At 49.6% G+C, this 22,854-nt stretch overlaps 1 protein-coding gene across 2 annotated transcripts in view; it reads left to right on the top strand.

The window, feature by feature from the left end:
* The window catches only part of LOC147712815 (zinc finger CCCH domain-containing protein 11A-like), a 206,189-nt gene extending 202,698 nt beyond the window's left edge, over positions 1-3,491 (top strand). For both annotated transcript variants that reach the window (XM_086923485.1, XM_086923486.1), the window contains 2 exons: positions 2,672-2,788; positions 3,253-3,491. In XM_086923485.1, coding sequence (XP_086779611.1) covers positions 2,672-2,788; positions 3,253-3,323 — 188 coding nt within the window. In that variant the 3' untranslated portion in view covers positions 3,324-3,491. The remainder of the gene's footprint in view (positions 1-2,671; positions 2,789-3,252) is intronic.
* The last annotated feature ends 19,363 nt before the right edge of the window (positions 3,492-22,854 follow it).

Raw genomic sequence — 22,854 nt, 5'->3', positions numbered from 1 at the left:
CCTGCTACAGGAAATAATAAGTTGTGCCCGATGTAACCTTCTCTAGCAGACCGCATCCGATTCCTGCATCGATCTCTCCCCAATGTTACATGTCTGTTTTACTTCACAGTTTTCTTTTTGTAAAATCCAATAAAAAGTTTGAAACATAAAAAACTAAGAAATTCACTTAAAAAAAATGCTAAAGTGATGCTGTAGTTGAGAATTTTATTAATTTCTTACTTTACATTTTTTTTAAACCTTAGAAATTCACTGATAAAACCAAATGTTAAATGGACGTTCTAATTGGGTAAAAATGTTACTTTAAACATAATGTTTTAAACCAACAAAACCACGGAAATTCACCATTTACAGTTATCTCAACTAAATATAACTTGTGTCCTAAAATAACTACAACTCGCCCCTCGCCATGCACTGCTTGTACCCTCACATATGACATCACTCATGACCTGTTTAATGACTGCCTTGATAACAACACTAATGGCATCTGAAATTACATAATTGATAGCAACAATGTGCATGGTGAGGGCCCAAGTGATAGTTACTTTAGGGTGTGCGATAACAGTAACTTTAGAATTTCAGTGGTTTTGTCAGTTTAAAACGTTATATTTTAAGTGAGGCGTTCATTTAAATTTTACATCTATTTAACATTTGTGTTTTTAACTGAATATATAAGATTGTTTTAAAATATAAAGTAAGATATCGTTCCTTACTATAATGTCACTTCAACCTTTATTTTTAATGTTTTTTTTCCCATTGATATATAGATATAAATATGTTTTTGGTTTAATAGAGAAAAGTTTTTTACCGTATCTTGACACTTCACTATAATGTCACTTGAACCTTTGTTTTTAGTGAAAAAATATATATATATATATGTATATATACATACACTCAACACACAGCAGCATATATACTCAACACACAGCAGGGCAATTCAACTAAATGAATTACAAATTCAGAACATATAATACCATGCAGATCTGCCATATACGAAATGTAAAGAGATAACACCATTATGCTTGACTATTTGATGGTGAAGCTTTTGTGTTTATTGAGGCGAAATAAGCTAGCTATCTGGAATCATGGCTGAAAAATATGAATTGGACTGTTAAATATGATATGTAAAGACATTTTAAAAATGAAGGGGGGAGGGGGGAGGTTTAGTCCTGAGAGAGATAATTCAGATATGGCAACTTGAATTATAGGTAACTGACATTTGGATGCGGGGGATGGAATGTACCTTTTTTCATTTGCAGACTCCTTATGGTCTTTGTATGAACATTTTTAGAGTAAATGGAATTTCTCAAAAGGGTGTCATGTCTGTATAACATAGCTTAGCACTGAGCTAAGGGCACTAATGTACTTCATCAAACAGTCAGGTCTTAAAAGCTCTGCGGCAAGCAAGATGGTTCATCAAAAAAATGCAGCATTAAAGGAAGGGAGCTCCTATGTTCGAACACATGAGAAACAACATATACCGAGGTAGGAAGACCAACACCGCATAGGAGATATAATTAACTTTGATAATTGATTACATAATACAAACATGGAGAATTGACCTAAAAAACCTATAGAATTGACAACTTTGTAGGTATACATTAGGCACAGAGACTTCAGATAAACAAATACCAATTGATATGGATACTTTTTATGAAAGACATTTAGACATGAAATCATGAAGGTTATGGTATTTTATCCATATAATATAATTTTGGAAAAGGTTTGCCTTTGAATATAGGACTGAGTCACAATTGTCAATTTAGCCAAGCTCTAAAACATCCTAGCTTTGTCTACACCCCTTTGTGATATCCTCTTATTTTTAACTACTAGTTCCCAGAATATAGCTGCTATACAAATTAATTATATTATTAACATATGAATACTTGGGATGAAATTTAGCTTAAAGTTATGAGTGCTCCAATGGTCCATTTGCTGTGGTTATTGATGAGCTTATAACAGGTGCTATTTCAAACCTGTGCTGTCATCTTCTGCTGTACATATCTCTGGCAATTTTAAAGCAGAGTTTACATCGTATTGCGAATGGTGGGTTGATGTAGACCTTTTGGCAGGGTCTCCTCGATGCGCTCCCATAGCAGGTCAGAAGTTGCTTTGCTGTTTGTTCTTATGCTCTGCAGTTCAGAATCTAATATGCATATATATACTATTTTGGAGAATTCTGAGTGTAGTAAACATGTTAGTGCTAACTTATAAGATACTACAGGAAGGACAGAAGCAGTGACTGGATGTCAGGCTGTTTCCAGACAGCCCTACCTAACCATTGACGATTCTACCTAGCTGGCTGAATCCTTATTGTAATGGTGAGCTTGTTGACAAAGGAGCCAGTTTTCTGTCTTTACGACTGCACTAATGCCTTCCTATCTGGTCCATAGCTCAGAATGTGAACTTTGACAGCTTCATTGCTAAGTAAATTCCTTAGTACCTAACAACGGTGAATTCTGAGTCCAGAGTAAAAGGACAGCTTTGACATTCTGTTACTCTTGGAGTCAGAACCGAGTCGTTTCATCATCATCCTATGCAGAACACTCCCTGCAGCAGAAATGCCATAGATAATAGATGTTTGTGGGTAGGGAGTAAAAAGCACATCATTCCACAGTGGTATTCACTTTCATAAAATATCAACATCAAAATGCTCTATTTCCTGTGTTTTCAGATCAATTTTCAGATCAGTTTTCTGAAGAAGAGGAATCGTACGCACAGCAAGTACCAACAGACGACAACAGCAGGCAAAGGGTGCTTTCCTCTCGGATTCAATCCCCACCAAAGAAAGGTGAGAGTTAATTAAACTCAGAAAAGCTGTGAATCATAAGGCCATAGAACATCTTTCTGCAATTTATGGCTGGTGTAAGTTATCATTAATGTGTGTATGTGTAAAAATATAAACAATAATGTGGGAGACTAGATATGTGCTTCGGGCTTGGGTTGAATAGGGTAGATTGGGATTTGTAGAGCATGTAGAAGTTAATACTTGGTGCTGGAATTTTAGTAACTGGAATGTCACGAGAAGAGCTTTGAGGTACTTTTTTGTGCTAACTTTTAGATTGAAATGTTTGTCAGTCGTGCAGTTGGCAGGGAAGAAAGGTGCTGCTTTTGGTGATTAACATTAGCTATGTTTTTTTATGTTGCACTGTTGACACTTACATGGGTTTAATTGATTATTGTCCATGCTATCTTTTTTTCACCATCTGGATTTGCTTGGCTGTAATACTGTTGGATTTTTTTCTTTTTATTTAGTCCGGAAAATTGAGGAAACAGAAGCAGATAGAGCCTGGAGGGCCTATGCGCAAAAATATCCATTCAGTTGACCATGACAGCTACAATATTTGTTTACTCTTGTCCGCAAATTTGCTTTGTTTTGCAAAGATTTGACTTCAGTTTTATCCTTTTCTGGTTTTATTTTCCTTTTATGTATATCTGTTCTATTGTTGGTCCCAGTTTAAAAAGTAAACCAATAAAAAAAATAGAAAAGCTGATTTGGTTGTCGTCATTTGGGTCTATTGGCCTGCGTTTCAGGAACAAGTTCTGTGGGGGGAGAATGAAGGACCTGTGGGATATAGGTTGCGTTATAATCATTTTTCAGCTACAGATATTGAGAATTATGAGCTGAATGAAGCCTATTGTGGCATAGGTTAAACTTGTACTATACCTCGGCCACTGCAAACCTGTTGCCATGCAGCAAATATGCTGTGTAGATAGTCTCTTGACTCTTTTGCTGGAGAGTTAGAATTATTTAACTCTGCTAATACTGTGTTTAACTTTTTTGTGCAAGAGTACAAGAAGGAAAAATAGAAAAGGTGCCAAAACGTCTGATACGGAGACCTACAGTTAATGGGCAAGGTGTAGAGCAGTGTTTCCCAAACTGTGGTCCGCGGACCCCCAGGGGTCCGTGAGACATTCCCAGGGGATCCGCAGGACTCGAGTGCATGTCAGTGAAAAATTAATCCCCCATGCGTCCTCACAGCACACAAGAGCTGTGAATGTTGGCGCAGGCACAGAGGGCAGAAGGGCACAGAGAGCAGAAGGGCACACAAAAAACAAGTGGAACAGAGGGCAAAAGGGGCACAAAAACGAGGGGAAAACGAGTGGAACAGAGGGCAGAAAGGTACAAAAAAGAGGGAAAAAGGAGTGGCACAGAGGGCAGAATGGGCACAAAAACAAGGGGAAAACGAGTTGCACAATAGGTAGAAGGGCACAAAAAAAGAGTGGAACAGAGGGCAGAAGGGCACAAAAAACAAGTGGAACAGAGGGCAGAAGGGCACTAAAAAACGAGGGAGAAACGAGTGGAACAGAGGGCAGAAAGGCATAAAAACGAGTAGAACAGAGGGCAGAAGGGCACAAAAAAACGAGTGGAACAGAGGGCACAAAAAACGAGGGAAAAACAAGTGGCACAGAGGGCAGACGGGCACAAAAAACGAGTGGCACAGAGGCAAAATACAGAAATATCGGGGCAGCTAAGAACAGAAGGCAGAACGGGCAGAGAGGCACGGGCAGCGAGGGGAACAGAAGGGGAAACCGGGCAGAGACATGGGCCAGCGAGGGGTACAGAAGGAAAGACTGGGCAGAGAGAGCACAGGGACAGCGAGCGGAACAGAGGAAAGAACAAGCATTTGCAATGCAATGGTCTCGGCATCATTAAAGGTAGAGCTATTGGCATTGCTCATGACATTTCTTTTTTTTTCTTTAAATCAAAAATAAATGGCCATTGTCATTAACATTGCCAATACACAGCACTCTGCACTCAACAGCACACAATGCTCTGCACACTTGCTCTGCACTCACTGCTCTGCACACTCACTCTGCACACTCACCACTCTGCACACTCTGCACACTCACTCTGCACACTCGCCACTCTGCACACTCGCCACTCTGCACACTCGCCACTCTGCACACTCGCCACTCTGCACACTCGCCACTCTGCACACTCGCCACTCTGCACACTCGCCACTCTGCACACTCGCCACTCTGCACTCGCCACTCGCCACTCTGCACTCGCCACTCGCCACTCTGCACTCGCCACTCGCCACTCTGCACTCTGCACTCTGCACTCGCCACTCTGCACTCACCACTCTGCACTCACCACTCTGCACTCACCACTCTGCACTCACCACTCTGCACTCACCACTCTGCACTCACCACTCTGCACTCACCACTCTGCACTCACCACTCTGCACTCACCACTCTGCACTCACCACTCTGCACTCACCACTCTGCACTCACCACTCTACACTCACCACTCTGCACTCTGCACTCACCACTCACCACTCTGCACTCACCACTCTGCACTCACCACTCTGCACTCTGCACTCACCACTCTGCACTCACCACTCACCACTCTGCACTCACCACTCTGCACTCACCACTCTGCACTCACCACTCTGCACTCACCACTCACCACTCTGCACTCGCCACTCTGCACTCGCCACTCTGCACTCACCACTCTGCACTCACCACTCTGCACTCACCACTCTGCACTCACCACACACCACTCTGCACTCACCACTCTGCACTCACCACTCTGCACTCACCACTCTGCACTCACCACTCTGCACTCACCACTCTGCACTCACCACTCTGCACTCACCACTCTGCACTCACCACTCACCACTCTGCACTCACCACTCTGCACTCACCACTCTGCACTCGCCACTCTGCACTCGCCACTCTGCACTCACCACTCACCACTCTGCACTCACCACTCTGCACTCACCACTCTGCACTCTGCACTCACCACACACCACTCTGCACTCACCACTCTGCACTCACCACTCTGCACTCACTACTCTGCACTCACCACTCTGCACTCTGCACTCACCACTCTGCACTCACCACTCTGCACTCACCACTCTGCACTCTGCACTCACCACTCACCACTCTGCACTCTGCACTCACCACTCTGCACTCACCACTCTGCACTCACCACTCTGCACTCACCACTCTGCACTCACCACTCTGCACTCACCACTCTGCACTCACCACTCTGCACTCACCACTCTGCACTCACCACTCTGCACTCACCACTCTGCACTCACCACTCACCACTCTGCACTCACCACTCTGCACTCACCACTCACCACTCTGCACTCACCACTCACCACTCTGCACTCTGCACTCACCACTCACCACTCTGCACTCACCACTCACCACTCTGCACTCACCACTCTGCACTCACCACTCTGCACTCTGCACTCACCACTCTGCACTCTGCACTCTGCACTCATCACTCTGCACTCACCACTCACCACTCTGCACTCACCACACACCACTCTGCACTCACCACTCTGCACTCACCACTCTGCACTCACTACTCTGCACTCACCACTCTGCACTCACCACTCTGCACTCACCACTCTGCACTCTGCACTCACCACTCTGCACTCACCACTCTGCACTCACCACTCTGCACTCACCACTCTGCACTCACCACTCTGCACTCACCACTCTGCACTCTGCACTCACCACTCACCACTCTGCACTCACCACTCTGCACTCACCACTCTGCACTCACCACTCACCACTCTGCACTCACCACTCTGCACTCACCACTCTGCACTCACCACTCTGCACTCTGCACTCACCACTCTGCACTCACCACTCACCACTCTGCACTCTGCACTCTGCACTCTGCACTCTGCACTCACCACTCTGCACTCACCACTCACCACTCACCACTCTGCACTCACCACTCTGCACTCACCACTCTGCACTCTGCACTCACCACTCTGCACTCTGCACTCTGCACTCTGCACTCACCACTCTGCACTCACCACTCTGCACTCACCACTCTGCACTCACCACTCTGCACTCACCACTCTGCACTCTGCACTCACCACTCACCACTCTGCACTCTGCACTCTGCACTCTGCACTCACCACTCTGCACTCACCACTCTGCACTCACCACTCTGCACTCACCACTCTGCACTCACACTCACCACTCTGCACTCACCACTCACCACTCTGCACTCTGCACTCACCACTCTGCACTCACCACTCTGCACTCACCACTCACCACTCTGCACTCACCACTCTGCACTCACCACTCTGCACTCACCACTCTGCACTCACCACTCTGCACTCACCACTCACCACTCTGCACTCACCACTCTGCACTCACCACTCTGCACTCACCACTCACCACTCTGCACTCACCACTCTGCACTCTGCACTCACCACTCACCACTCTGCACTCACCACTCTGCACTCACCACTCTGCACTCACCACTCTGCACTCACCACTCTGCACTCACCACTCTGCACTCACCACTCTGCACTCACCACTCTGCACTCACCACTCTGCACTCACCACTCTGCACTCTGCACTCACCACTCTGCACTCACCACTCTGCACTCACCACTCTGCACTCACCACTCTGCACTCTGCACTCACCACTCACCACTCTGCACTCACCACTCTGCACTCACCACTCTGCACTCTGCACTCACCACTCTGCACTCACCACTCAGCACTCACCACTCACTGCACTCACCACTCTGCACTCACCACTCTGCACTCACCACTCTGCACTCACCACTCTGCACTCACCACTCTGCACTCTGCACTCACTCTGCACTCACCACTCTGCACTCACCACTCTGCACTCACACTCTGCACTCTGCACTCACCACTCACCACTCTGCACTCACCACTCTGCACTCTGCCACTCTGCCACTCTGCACTCACCACTCTGCACTCACCACTCTGCACTCACCACTCTGCACTCTGACTCACTCTGCACTCAGCCACTCTAGGCACTCAGCCACTCTTAGGCACTGCACAACTCTGCAGACTCTCCGACTCTGCAAACTCAGCACTACGAGCAACTCTGCTACGTCACCACTCTGCACTCGACCACTCTGTCAATACTCCTGACTCAACCAAGCTCTGCACTAACATTGAGCATCATACTCTCGCTGCACTCACACTACTGACTCTGCACTCCCACTCTACCACTCACCCACGCTGCACATCCTCACTTCTGATAATTAGCAACCACAATCTGCACCACACTCTGCACTCTGCACACACACTCTGCACTCACCACTACTGCACTCACACTCTGCATGTTCGACAAACAGGAATCCACTTAACTTTCCATTTTTGAGCATGTGCAATATAAAAGCAACGTAAAATGCTTAATAAAAGAGGTACTCCGACCACGAAGGCCAAGGCAGTGAGAGGTCACTGTCTTTATGGGGCTGCAACAGAGCATCCCTATCAGCGAACCAGGGCCACTTGGAAGGTATTTGAGCCTACTTGCGACATCAATACATTGCGGAGCACAGGAACCTCTTCAGAGATTTTCTGAGGGGCTATTAGCAACAAACATTTTACAGCAATCATAAGAAACAGTAAAAATATGTATTTTCTGAATAATACGCAAGGATTACAAAATATGCACTGGTAAAGCCAATAGATCTGTCATTTTGTTAGGGTACGTTTTTGGAAATAGTTGGGCAGTTGTATGTATGTTTGCCCCCAGAGGATTAGGATGAAAATCCAAAGATGAAGTGGCCCGCATCGCTATTGTTTAGGCACGTATCGCGGCCGCCCCGGAAGTCAGGCACGGTCGCCAGTGACGGGGGCGGGGCCACGTTCAGACCGGAACTGAAGAGGAGGCAGGCGGAGTCGTTGCGTCTCGCGGCCCGGGGCTCCTGTGAGCGGTGTAGAGCCCCGGGGCCGCGCCAGCAGGAGGTTGGGCGCCGCGTGCTGAGGTAAGGTAAGTTCCAAACGGCTGGAGCGCGATTGGTGCACTTGTGTGTGTGTGTATGCTCGTGTGTGTGTGTGTATGTATGTGTGCGACTGTGACGGCGGGGGAGGGGGGGCCTCGGTGCACTTGTGTGTGTGCGCGCGTGTGTGTATGAGTCAGGGGTGGTGTCTCTGTATGTATGTATGTATGTATGTGCGTGCGTGCATGGGCGCGTGTGTGTGTGTATGCGCATGCGTGTGTGGTGCTTGCGCTTCCCAGGAGACAGCGCCTGGCCACAGCGCGCGTTCCAGTTACAAATCGCCTGGAAGGATGCGCGTGGCCAGGACTGTCTCCTGGGACTGCTACTCGCTGACATAAGATCTCGGCGGAGACGCGCTTACGCGCGTCTTTTAGCCGAGACCTAAAAAGGGGCACGGACCACGTACAGGCAGCGGGGGAAGACAGAGAAAAGCAGTCACAGACACAACAATGAAAATACAGGCAATACAATAAAAGCAATAAAGCTTTGAAAGGCACATGTGCATAGGTTACCGTTACTTGGCAGGCAGGTAAAAATAGATGCAGCCAGGATCAGCAGTAGGATTTTCGTGCTGCTGATTAATCACTTTCCACAAGCCCTTGGGTGAATTATGTGTGCTGTCAAGCTTTCATATTCAGACATATCAAGCTCTTATTCTGTGTAGCCTTTGCAGTTTGTTGTTGGCAAGGGACGGGGCAGTGGGCATCCTAACAGGAGAGGGTCATGTCAGGTGCCACACGAGGCCTCTCTGAAATATGCCTTAACTGCACTGCTCACACCTTGTTGGTAAAATGTTGTTCTTCTGTCTATGACTAAAGATTATGTCTAGCAGGGGTTTATGGTAATTAGCATGGCATTGTTCCATGATCTCGCTGAAACAATATGCTTCCTGTGCAGATACCTTCCTGCCATCTCTTGCACTTCCATGATGAACTCCTAATATAGACATTGAATTTGCTCTGTACACTGGACTCATCGCTTTGTGCACTATCTTGTTAGAATTTTCACAATATTCGTTGCTCCTTGGGGCATGTCTTTATTATAAAATACTTCATAATTGTATACTATTTTAGACCTTCTTAATTTGTGAATAGGTAAACATGCTAGTAATTCACAATCATTCAACCTGTTGCTGTAAGGAAGGGTCACCACTCCAAGGCTCTGGAATGAGAATGTAGAGGTGCTGCTATGGCTGAGAGCAGGAGACTTGTACCACTAATTAATACACTGCTGTATGCATACATGTCCATGCCAATAGACCCAATTCAGGCTGTCTCCCTCTTGAAATTGCCTCTGCTTCAAATGGCGTTTATAAAAAGAAATGTAAATTGAACAAATTGCTTGGGGGTCCCCAGCTTCCAGTAGGGGGGGTCCTCAGGTGTCAAAAGTTTGGGAACCACTGGTGTAGAGTTATATATTCTAAGTATGTAATTGATATTTAATGTTGTGTGGTTTTGTGAAGCTGGACAGAGCAATGAAAGGGTTTAACATATTGCACATACATACAAATTCTAGAAGGGTAATAATCAAGGGACTCTGCATTGTCCACAGAGCTTCCCAAGGAAAAGGACCGAAATACGAACAAGTTAAATTCAAGCTGTACAGACCAAACAGAACGCAGGCCCCAGACTTGCTCCACTTATCATCGTACCACCTCACCATAAAATATCCATAGGAAGCACTGCTTTCTAAGTACAAGCAGCCTAGCTCCGAAACTCACTACCAACCAATATTAGAAGCACCCAGGAGCATATACACTCCCAGAGGCAGGTGAAAACATGACTGTTTCCTAGATAACTTCACAGTCGCACCCTCAAGCGCAATCATCCACTTACAACCCATGGATTGCAAGCAACTCAACTAGCAAATTACTTTTGATATGCAGGTAAGTTAGTAAGGGCTGACCTATGGTTCGCCGTGGTTATGTACTTGCATATAGAACAGTTATGGCCACAATAATACTAAAACCATAATAAGCGGCAGTCAGCAACAAATTGTAACTAATACCTCTTAAATTCACATAAGATGCATCTGCTATGAGGATTGTCCTTTACCAGCACTGTGTTGGCAAAAAAGAGTAATCAACAAATCACAGGCATGTAATAACTGAAGAGATCTGTCACACTTTGCTGGACAATTCAGGGGACTTTATTATAGTCCACCACTGCATGTACCAAATATCTGTATAGTCTAAAAGCTTCTTTACATCTCACAAGGACACTCCAATATAGGATGATAAAATTGTCCATCCCAACAATTCTCTCCACTTTTCTCCCTCCAACTATGCCAGCTCAGGAACGCAACAATACACAAAATCACAGGTTGGGCAACCCAGTGCAGTAACCAGCTAAGCAGACTCTATCCAATGAAATACCATAAAGGAACTTGCTGAGTTGTTCAAAGCTTCTAGCATACTGAAAACCACAAAACTGTGCGTCTGTGTCTCACCCTTCATCCTCCAGCACATACTATGCGATACACACGATAACCGCACCTCGGGGGTCATCACGACTTGGAAGCATTTCCCACATCGGATCAGAAAAAAGACCACATCGGGGGCATGGCCAGTGGCAGAAGATAGCTGTTAATCAGAAGTAGAGCTTCTGCGCAATCCCCGTGACCATCTGTTATTAGCTGGAGTGCGCTGTCCTCGTGCACAACAGTAGGTCGTGCTGGTTGCCTACCAGAACCTTCGAGGTGGTGTGGGGATCCAATCCTCAGCATCAGGGAACTGGAGCTGAGCCTATTTGGAGGCCTTCAGATGGAGGCTGACAGTGAATGAGGGAAGAGAGCTGTCCCCAGATGAGCTTCCAGCTGCACATGCCCCTTCTCGGAGGCGAGACAGGTCGGTTAACCGTGTGGCAGGCGCAGCCACCAAGTATGAGGCCAGCCACGAAGGCCACAGAGACCAAGATCATGGGAGGAGGCACCCCAGACCATGGAAAACATTCACCAGGGAGAAAAGATAGCAGAGGCAGGATTGGACAGTGGGGGTTCTCTTTCACTCACCTCACAGGACAAATAAAGTTGCTCCAGAGACTGCCCGAGTCGTCTGGAGAACAGTGTAAGCTGGATGGGAGGTGTCTGAATCTGGCAACGGTTACAGAGAGTGAAGGTGACCGAAGAGGCTGATTGGGACGGGGCCGGAGCCAGAGAAGGGTGTTCCCGGCCTAGGATGAGAAACACTGCCGGGCCCGGGGAGCAAGAGACTTGGTGGTGGATGCTCTTCTCCCTGCTGTAGGAAGGTGGATACCTGACTATGGTTACCCCAGATTTTTTGCCTGGTGTTTAGCTGGTTTTCGACTTAGTTGGCCTGGGATCCTGCTAATCAGGGCCCCAGGCTACCTGCTCTCACTGTAAAATGGACTCCGTGTACTTTAGGTACATCTCCAATTGAGAATTGGGTCACCTTATGAGCCCCTGTATAGTGTACCTTAGGTACCCAGGGCATAGGTGCATCCAAGGCCTACCAGGGGCTGCAGCATGAATTATGCCACCCCTGGCTGGCCATTCACATTGACACAACTGGCTGATCACTCAGCTGGGGCAAGGTCATGTAATCACCCCTTGCTTAGGTGTAGTATCCCTATACCTACCTTTAAATATAGACACATATATACCTATAAGTCACTCCTATGCAGGCCTTAACAATCCTGGAGGAGTGCTTAGTTTTATGTGAGATGAGGTTCTAGCATGATCTTTTGGAACCATGTCCTTATAGCTGTTCTATGATATAGCCATACCATATACTCTTAAGTGCATTATCATCCTCGCGGTTGAATGCTAACTTTAGATTTGGCTTTATCAAAACATGTTGTGTAAGGTGCCATATGCTTTGGAATACTACCCCCTTGCCAGTTCTGGCGATGGGGGTAGCATTCCACCCTTCTAGAGTGAGAAGACATGTTGTTCCTAGTAAACCCGGTTAAAGTTAACCAGAGCCTCAGCATCACAAAATGGATGCTGCTGCCACAGACACAAGTCTGACCTCCTGCTGCTGGGAGTCCTTCCAGCGAGGGAGGCTTGGACAATAGGTTTCCTGTCTTGGGAGGTGCTAGCACCACCCCAGACATGCCATAGTGTATTGGGGCAGGGAGGGCTGATTGAACTGAGACACTGCCTGGAGCACACAAGGTGTCCCATGCATAGCCCGGTTCAAACCAGTTGCTGGGGCACTCCAGCCCCAGCTCTGGCACGAAACTGGACAAAGGGAAAGGGGTGTAACCACCCCCTTCCCTGGTCCCACCTATAGGAGGGACCTAGCAGGTAATCCAGCCCCTCAGATTAGTATATAGGTAGGAGCTGAGTCAAGAGACTTTAGATTTATCCTGAACTGAAACTTGAAACGAAACTCTGGACCTTCGACGTTCTACTGAAGATAGAAGACTGAAGAATCTCCCTTGTGGTCAAGGAGTGACCACCCGGTGCCAACAGGCACCATCCAGCGATCTGCGGTTTGCTTGATCGGCGCTCCCGCCGGAGCCAGATCAGAGCCTGACAAGAGCCAGACTTCCAGACTTCCCTGAGCCCGATCCACTGCCACAGCAAAGCTGAGACCCGTGGTGGCGATGAGAGACGCGGGACCGGCCATCTTGGAAAACCTTCACTTTGCTACCTGTGCAGCTCCCGAGGGACCCTCGAAGCTGTGCATTGGGGATTGAGAAGCCCCAGCCCCGAGCACCTTCTGCACCGACGCACAGCCCTCCACACATGCCGCGTGGGGCCTGCTAGTGTTTTTGTGCTCGACGTGTCTGTCCGGTCACTTGCCCGTCCGGTCACTTGCCTCTGTGACGACGAACCTACGAATTTCCACCACTGGCCTGGTTGCTCCAGGCTGGCCCTTGCTTCCCTGAGAAGGAGAAACCCATCAGACCGTGCTGGTCTGATCCAGAAGCCATCTTCAATTCCTGCGTGGGTTGCCTTTGCCAAGGCTTGTTGACTCCAATCCGGAAGCCGACACCACCGACAGCGAGATCCTTCGTGGGGCAGTCCGTGCCCAGCTCCTGGTAGTCGTCGACGGATCTATGACAGAATATCGACAGACAAAATATCGACCTACAGAAACATCGAGGCTGGAATATCGAAGGCAAGTATATTGACATCCTATCTACAACATGGTAAGTACAAAAATATCGAAACAAAAATATCGATGTTAAAAATATCGTAATTAAAAATATCGTTTTATATCTGTTAAAATATAATGTGTAAATAATGTGATGTAATGTAAAGAAATTTTTCCATAGCGAATTCTATCACTTCAAGGAGCATCTTGGCGCTTGATACCAACCCAGAATGGAAAAGGTGGTTTAGCTGAAGCAATTCCCAGGAATTTACATCCTTTACACTAAGGCTCTACAGGCAGCATCGGTAAGCGTGAAAACCCAGGTCTTCAGGGCTTTCCTAAAAAGGGATTCTGATGAAATTTGCCAGAGCGGAGGTGGTAGTTTATTCCATGCTCTAGAGCCCAGAACAGCAAGGGATTTTCCACCATTGGTGGCAAGTCTGAATTTTGGGACAACTAAAAGATTCTGGTTAGAGGATCTCAGACTCCGAATGGGAAGGTGGCGTTTGAAATTTTTAGAGAGATACCTAGTTCCTTGTGAGTGATAAGCTCTAAAAGTGATAACCAAAATTTTATGGATTGGAAGCCAGTGAAGGGCGTTAAGTGCAGCTGAAGCAGATGATTTCCTGGGCCAACCAAGAACCAGGCGAGCGGTGGTATGCTGGACCATCTGCAGTCTGTGGAGCACGGCTTTATTTGCTCCCGGCTACAGGCTGTTGCAGTAGTCCAGTCTTGATGTTATAAGTGCCACCGCTACCGTTTTCCTTCTTGACAGTGGGAGGTCGTCAAAGAATTTCCTGAGCATTCTGATGATATAGAAGCATGTGCTGGCCACACCAGTTGCTTGTTGCTTAAATGACAATGAGTCATCAAACCTAATACCTAAGTTACGGGCAGAAAAGATGGTGTTTGGGGGAACTTCAGCATCTTCAGGCCACCACTGCTTAGGGGAAAACAGATTATGGAGGCCAAATGGTAAGATTTCCGTTTTCCCAGAGTTGCATTTGAGATGGTTGGTCTTCATCCACTCAAATGTGGCAGTCAGGCATTTTTTAAGGTTTTCTTCAGCTCCGGGCAGCTCCCTGTCGAGTACCAGGATAAGCTGCGTTTCGTCAGCGTAGGATATTGTGCTGATCTGATAAGAAGAGATGAGCTCGATCAGGGGTACCATGTAAAGATTGAAAAGTACAGGGCTCAGGCTGGAGCCCTGAGGAACCCATGTGCTGATGGATTTTTCTTCGGAGTTGAATTCGCCCAATACCGTGACTTGCCGTCTTTGGCTAAGGAAGTTTTTAAACCAGTCCAACACTACTCCTCCTATCCCTGAACTGAGTAAACGGTTGATCAAGATTGTGTGTGAGACCGTATCAAAGGCCGCCGATAGATAGAGTAAAATCAGGACGGCCTTCTTCCCCTGGTCCATAGCGGTACGCAGGGTCTCAGCAGAGAACAGGAGGGCGGATTCGGTCGAGTGCTTGGACCTAAAGCCTGATTGGTTGGTGTGCAAGATGTTATTATCTTCCAGGATTGCCGTGAGTTGTCTATTGACAAAAGATTCGGTCAATTTAAACAACACTGGCAGCAGTGAGATAGGACGCAGGTTGGAGAGAATCGTGGGGTCAGATAAAGGTTTTTTCTGGAGAGGTTTGACGTCGGCTAATTTCCAGTCGCGTGGAATCTCCGCCGTGGCAAGTGACGAGTTAATAATACTATTAACAGTAGGATTTACCTCATTGGCCAAGGCTCTTAAAAACATGGGAGGACAAGGGTCGAAGGGTGATCCTGATTTGCTAGACAGAATGGCCTGATGTGACTCCTCTAAAGAAATGGGTTAAAAGACGTTGAAATGGGGAGTATTGGGGTCATTCTTTCTATTTGATTCCGTCCTTTCCTTGTCGAAGGAGGTCAAGATTGGTGGAGGGAAGTCCTTGACAATATCTTGAATTTTGTTTTGTATAATACTTATAAATAAAATAAACATTGTTAAAAATATTTAGTAATGTTTAAAATTAATAAATAATAGATATATAATAATATAACATTAATTAAACACATATGTAAAATATATATTATATATTTACTTAATACATTTTAATAATTACTATAATTACTTATAAATTATTTAAAAATACTATAAATTACAAATAGATCTCCACAAATAAAATAATTACATAATTTATTTTTTTATTTTTAATAAATTAAAAAAATTAAATATACTTTCAATATTTTTTAAATTAATAACATAATACATTATCTAAATTCATTCTAAATAATAAATAAAACTACTATTTAAAGTCCCAAAAAGGGGGCGTGGCCAAGATGGCGGGGTGAGCGGACGCTTCCTCCCGTAGCTCCTCCGGCCCGGCTCAGCTCGAGCCCCGATTTCTGCGCTTCTCTCCCCCCGCAGCTGCTTTGCGGGTGAGGGGACTGTGCCGGAGTTCCTGGTGCACCTATTGATACTACTTTGACTCCTATCGCCCCGGGGGACGTACCCCGAAAGTTTGCTCAAAGTTCGGAGCACGGAGGAGAGCCTGGGAGGCGGAGCGTATTGAATTGCTGTCCAGGCGCCTCGGCTGGGCCTGGTGCTGAAAGCTGTCGATCCCGAGTGTTCGGGCCCGACGTGCTCCAGAGAATAACAGCGCCCCCCGGCCGGAGCCTAGGTGACCGGTGTCACCGACACGCAGCGGACCCTGGACCTCAGCTGGCGCCTTGGCCCCTCGATACCGACGACGGTGCATGGTGTGGCGCGGGCCCCGGACCTGACGGCGAGGACCAGAGATATCTACGCGGCAGCCGGCCTGGATGGACCCGCTGGCGAGACTGTGAGACACTGGCTGCGGACCTTTCTTGCTTACTGTGCCCCGGGGGTCGCTGGCGGTCTCGCCAGCCCGGGCCGCTCTACCGGGCCCCGCCCTGCCGCCATCTTCTCCCTGTGGAGCTGGAGCTGGCGACCTCCACCCGTGCCTTAGGCGGGCGGGTGCCTCTTTTAGCCTTGGCTCCTGACCTAATTTACCAAGGGGCGAAAATGCTGCTGAGGGACCCTGACTTTGGCCCCCGATTGCCACCCTGGTCGGTACAGCGACCGTCTCGCCCCGGCCTGAGCCGCCATTTTGTCGATGGTGACGCAGCACTCTTGTCTTCGGCAGGGCCTCACATCTGGTGCCCACGAGTGACTGGACGCATCTACGGCGGCCGGCCCTGGACCTTGCCCACTGCAGCGGCCACGATGGCTGGGAGAGGAGGCTCGAGAAGGGGTGACCGCACTCTGCCGGACATGCTCAGCAGGGCCCAGCAGCTGAGGGACAGGACGCAGCCGTCGCCGGGGTCCTCCCGGGCCTCGGCAGACGCAACTGGAGGTGAACCGCCGGTTACGAGGTCCTTCATGGAGGACTTATTTAGTTCCCTTAAGGACGACTTCCAGACGCTAAAGAAGGAAGTAGCCAGCGAGGTCCGTGAAGTGCGAAGGGAGGTGGAGGGCCTTGGCGAGCGTGTTGACACGGTGGAAACGGCGGCCCAGCGCAGAGATGAGGAGATAGTCCATCTCCAGCAGGACGTTCTCCGTCTCCGGGAGCAGTGTGTCGAGCTCCAGGCCCACTCTGAGGACCTCGAGAACAGGTCCAGGCGGAACAACATCCGGGTGCGGGGTGTCCCGTCCGCGGACGAGGGGTCGGATCTGGTGGCCTATCTACAGGACTTGTTCCGAGAGATTTTGGGAGAAGATGCAGAATTCCCGATCCGCATAGATAGAGCGCACAGAGTGGGCCGACAGCGCCAGTCATCAGCACCCCCACCGGACATTCTGGCGTTCCTGCCCGATTTCCCCTTGAAGGAGCGCATCATGGCAGAGGCCCGCAGGAAGCAGCCTCTAACTTTCAGAGAGCGGCCAGTGGCGCTCTACCAGGACCTGTCCGCCATCACGCTGCAGAAGCGCAGGTCCTTCCGGATTGCTACAGACTTTCTGCGGGAGCACGAAACGCCCTACTCCTGGGGTCACCCCTTCCGCCTCATCTTTAGGTGGAACGGAGTGTTACACCAGCTGCGCTCCCTCCAAGACATCTGTGGGGTATTGGGACTCACGGCCACGGAGGAAGACGGGGCGACGCCCACATGGAGGCGCTCTGAGAGACGGAACCGGCGGTGATCGGCGAGGAGACAATCGTCGGCGACTGCGAGTCGCCCTGATTCCCCTACCATCAGAGCGGATATGGAGGAAGCCCTGAGGACAGCGGCCAGGAACTTGCCTGAATCCAACGGCGTGGCCATGACGGCCTAACTTCACTCCGGGGGGAGAGATGCTTAGCTTCTACGATGCTGGGTTGGGGCTGGAGGTTGGGGGGGAACGGTTGGAGGTGAGTGGCTGAACGTCCACTTGATTGTTTTCTACAGACTTGCCCGTTCGGGCTGGACTGAGACAATGGGGTGTTTTTCTTTGTTTGTGTTTTTGGCTGGTTGCCATGGGTTGGTTCTGGGAGGGCTTACGAATTGTTTTGTTGTGGGGGGGGGGGGTCCCGTCCGATAATGCCCAGACACGCGTGAGGCCGGTTTTGGCCTTCCCTGAGCTCCTGCCCCGCGCGCCCCCACCGCTGATCCCTCGCTTGCTGCACAGCGCTCCGGTTCCCTGGGGGAGATGCCATCCTTGAAAGTGGTGACCCTTAATGTTAAGGGTCTGAACAATCCCGTGAAGCGCAGAGCGATCCTATCCCTACTAGAGGGGACGCAGGCGGACATATGCCTTCTGCAGGAAACTCATTTGCTACCCAAAGATTGTCATAGGCTGCGCTCTGCCAAGTTCCCCACCCAATTCTTCTCTTCGGCAGCGACCAAGACTGCAGGCGTAGCCATTCTTCTAGCTAGCTCTTTCAGGGGCGAGGTCTTGTACAAATATGCCGAACAAAAGGGGAGGCTCCTGGTGTATCGGATGCGGCTTGGGGGTATTGCCTTCACGGTTGGCTCCGTTTACAGCCCGAATGATCACCAGGATCGTTTCCTGGAATCAGTGTTGGTGGATGTCACTGCCTCGCCCGATCGCCATGTTGTCTTGGGAGGAGACCTGAACATTGTCTTCGACTCGGCTATGGATAGATCTGCCCAGCGCTCCCCACAGACGGGGGAGCTTTCCCGCGTAGTGCAAGACCGGATCGCAGAGATGGATTTGCATGACCTCTGGCGCGCTATGCACCCCACCGATAGGGACTATTCCTATTTCTCTCACGCGCACCGCACTTATTCGCGGTTAGACTACCTCCTGGTGAGTGGTCCGCTACGCACAGCCGCCACGACGGCGGACATTGGGGTCCTGTCCCTGTCTGATCATGCACCGGTTTCCGGCGTCTTTGCATGGCCGGCGGCCTCCCCCTCCAGAGGGTTGTGGTGGCTCCGGGATACTCTTCTGCATAAGAAGTCGGTTGTGAAGCGAGTGGAGGAGATCATTCAGGACTATCTAGTCCACAATGGCAACTCCGACACGTCTCAAGCGACGCAGTGGGTGGCCTTGACGGCGGTCCTCACGGGGGAATTTATCTCCATTTCCTCGGCCGAGAACAGGGAGCGGCAATGCAAGAGGGACGAACTAACTGCGCAGGTCAGGGAACTTGAGCAGGTTCACCGCCGAACAGGGGCTCCTCGAGTTTGGAGGCAGCTGAAAGCGGCGAGGAAACTCCTTTCTGCGCTAGACCTAGATCGAGCGGAATATGCGGCGTTGCGCCTGAAGCATGCCTTTTACACGGGCGGGGACAAATGCGGTAAGCTCCTGGCCCATCGGCTCAGGGCTGCGCAGCAACGCAATGTGGTGAAGGAGCTCGTGGGTGCAGACAGAGTTTCTGTTTCCGGTGACGCGGAGGTAGCGGACTCCTTTCGTAGCTTCTATGAGGAGTTGTATGCCGCAGAACCCTCCTCGCTGGGGGACGCTGAGGATTATCTGGAGTCTGTGACCCTCCCGGTGCTTGAGCCCGCCCAAGCGGACCACCTAGAAAGAGACATCCATGTGGAGGAGGTCATCTCCGCTATAGCGCGATTGAAACATGGTAAAGCCCCGGACCCGGATGGCTGTACGGCCTTGTTCTACAAGACCTTCTGTTCCACAGTGGCGCCTATCCTAGCTCGCCTGTTCAACTCCTTCTCCGAACCGGGGGCTATCCCGCCGGACCTCCTTTCCGCGACGGTGTCGGTCATTCCGAAACCCGGGAAGGACCGGACCCTGTGTGGTTCTTATAGGCCTATTTCGCTTCTGAATGTGGATCTTAAGCTCTACACGGGGATCCTAGCGGCCAGACTTGGCCTGCACCTACCGGGTCTGGTGGAGGCGGACCAGGCTGGCTTTGTACCCGGTAGACAGACAGTTGACAACACCAAGAGGGTAACGCACATCTTGGAAAAGGCCTCGCGCGTCCCGGGGGAGCGGATGTTACTGTCGGTCGATGCGGAGAAGGCCTTTGATAGAGTTCATTGGCCGTACCTTGAGCTGGTTCTCCGGAAACTGGGAATCGGCGAGAAGTTCCGCACCATGGTCTTCAATTGCTATAAAAGACCATCAGCATCGCTTCGGGTCAATGGGCACAGCTCGAGTAGTTTTGTCATTGAGCGCGGCACGAGACAGGGCTGCCCCCTCTCGCCGCTTTTGTTCGCTCTCTATATGGAGCCGTTTGCCCAGAGGATACGCGATAATCCAGACGCTATTGGGGTTAAGATGGGTCAGTATACACATGCTGTTAGCCTTTATGCGGACGATGTCCTGTTGACCTTGGATGACCCCAGGAGGTCCCTCCCTGCTTGCGTCCAGGAACTGGACGCCTTTGCACGCGTGGCCGGTTTTAAAATGAATATGACCAAATCGGCTGCCCTGGACGTATCGCTTGCCGCGGACACCAGGAGAGACCTTCAGCGTCTTTTCCCCATGCAGTGGTCTTCATCCACGGTGCCATACCTGGGGATCCTGCTGGCGCCTTCGCTGCCTGAAATGGTCAAGGCAAATTACTCTTCCCTTAGTAAGAAGATTAAGGAGGAACTCGGCCGATGGAACAAGGGCCTGCTCTCGTGGTTGGGCCGTATCGCAGCGGTGAAGATGACGGTGCTGCCTCAGATCTTGTACCTTTTTCGAGCTCTACCTCTCCAGCCCCCTGTGGGTTGGATACAGCAAGTGCAGGCTGACATCTCCCGTTTCGTGTGGCAAGGCCGCAAGCCTCGGATGAAGAGAGTTCTCTCCACGCTTGCTCCGGAGGCGGGAGGTCTTGGTATCCCGGATCTCCGGAAGTATTTTCAGGCGGCGCAACTCCGATATTTGGTGGAATGGAGCAGGTGGGAATCTGACAAGCATTGGCTCTTTCAGGATCAGGCGGTAGCGGGTCGTACCCTTCAGGAGGTTCCGTTCCTGCGGCGCGCACACCGCCCGGCTAACCTCTACGCCTCTTTTGTCACCCGGGTTCCCCTGCGGGTGTGGGACGCGGTTTGCGAGCTTCGCGAGCTGACTACCTTCCCATCACCGTTTACACCCATAGTTGGTAACCCGGACTTTACTCCGGGCTTAGAACCGGGAGCTTTTACCCACTGGGTTAGTGCGGGTTGCAGGGCACTTTTTCAGATTTACGGGCCGGAGGGCGTGCTTCCTTTCCAGCACCTTCAACAGGAATTTGGTTTGACGGAGGTGGACAGATTGCGCTACATGCAGGTCCGCCACTGGGCTCTCCAACCCCAGGTGCGCGACGTCGCAGCCCGTCAAATCACTCCTTACGAGCGGTGGCTAGTGATTCGGACCTCGGATGCCAAGCTTATTTCCGATCTATATAAATTTCTTCAACCCCCGCCGTTTCATTTCCATAATCCGGGGAGGGAGCGCTGGCATAGAGAGTTGGGCAGGACCCTGAGCCACAAGGAGTGGGACAAGATCGCATATCGGGCGAGGCACTCTGCATACCACACTGGGCTGACGGAGACTTTTACTAAGGTGTCCACCTACTGGTATTACACCGCGGAGAGGCTCTATGAGATGCACAAGCTCACCGATAAGGGATGTTGGCGGGGCTGCGGACAGGAGGGTACTCTTTCACACATTCTTTGGGATTGCCCGGTACTGACTGCTTACTGGACGGAGGTCTTGGATGAGGTGGATAGACACTTTGAGATTGAACTGCCGCGCTTCCCGGCGTATGTCCTGCTAGGCCTCCCCAACGACTTAATGTACCCGCTGAAGTCCCGCAGGGGTAGGCAGATTGCTATTGCGCTAGGCTCGGCGGTCCAAAATATCCTTGTCCACTGGCGCACCTCCACGACCCCCTCCATCACTGGTTGGTTGCATAGACTCTGGCAGGTACTGGGTATGGAGAAGATGTCGCTTACAGTGGCTGGAAATGTAGATCAGTTCGAGGAGCTCTGGCACCCCTTCCTGGCATTTCTGTCCACAGAATTTAGGGAGCTCACATGTCCGAGGTACCTGCGCCTTCTTAGGCTTACGCCACCGGCGGATTAGGAGGGATGGGGTTGGAGGGCTTAGGGGTTGGGGGTAGGCTGTTCGGGGCGGATGTTTTTATTAAGGGCTATTGGACGGGGATGTTGGGGTATTATTTTCTTTTTTCTTCCTTTTATGGGGGCGGGGGGCTTGGAGGGACTGCGTTGTGTTTGACTGTGTTGCAGGAAGCTACTCGTTCTTAGCTTTGGTGGGGGGGTCGGGGAATATAGGAGGGTTGTGCGCACTACCTTACTGCCTTACAGCTGATGCTTTCCCTTCCCCTCCTGGACCACCGACCTCCCCCCTTTTCGACTAGAACTGCTGCGACATGTCTCTTTTTTCTTTTCATTGTACTGTATGTAATCTTGACCTCCACTTCCCTTCCCCATGTTCCTTTTGTTATAATAAAAAATGCTTTAAACCTAAAGTCCCAAAAAATCTACAGTATTAAAAACATTGGATAGCGTAAAATGTAAAATTACTATTCCCACTCCAGAAAATGCAAAATTAGGGAAAACATTGTATAGCATAGAGATAAAAATTACTATTTCCACTCCAGAGAGTGAAACAGTAAAGAAAACATTGGATATCGTAGCCGTAAAAATTAC

This window comes from Lissotriton vulgaris, chromosome 5, assembly GCF_964263255.1.
Source record: "Lissotriton vulgaris chromosome 5, aLisVul1.2, whole genome shotgun sequence".
NCBI lineage: Eukaryota > Metazoa > Chordata > Amphibia > Caudata > Salamandridae > Lissotriton > Lissotriton vulgaris.
The sequence above is the reverse complement of the archived record's forward strand: the minus strand, read 5'-3'. Positions and strand labels throughout refer to the sequence as shown.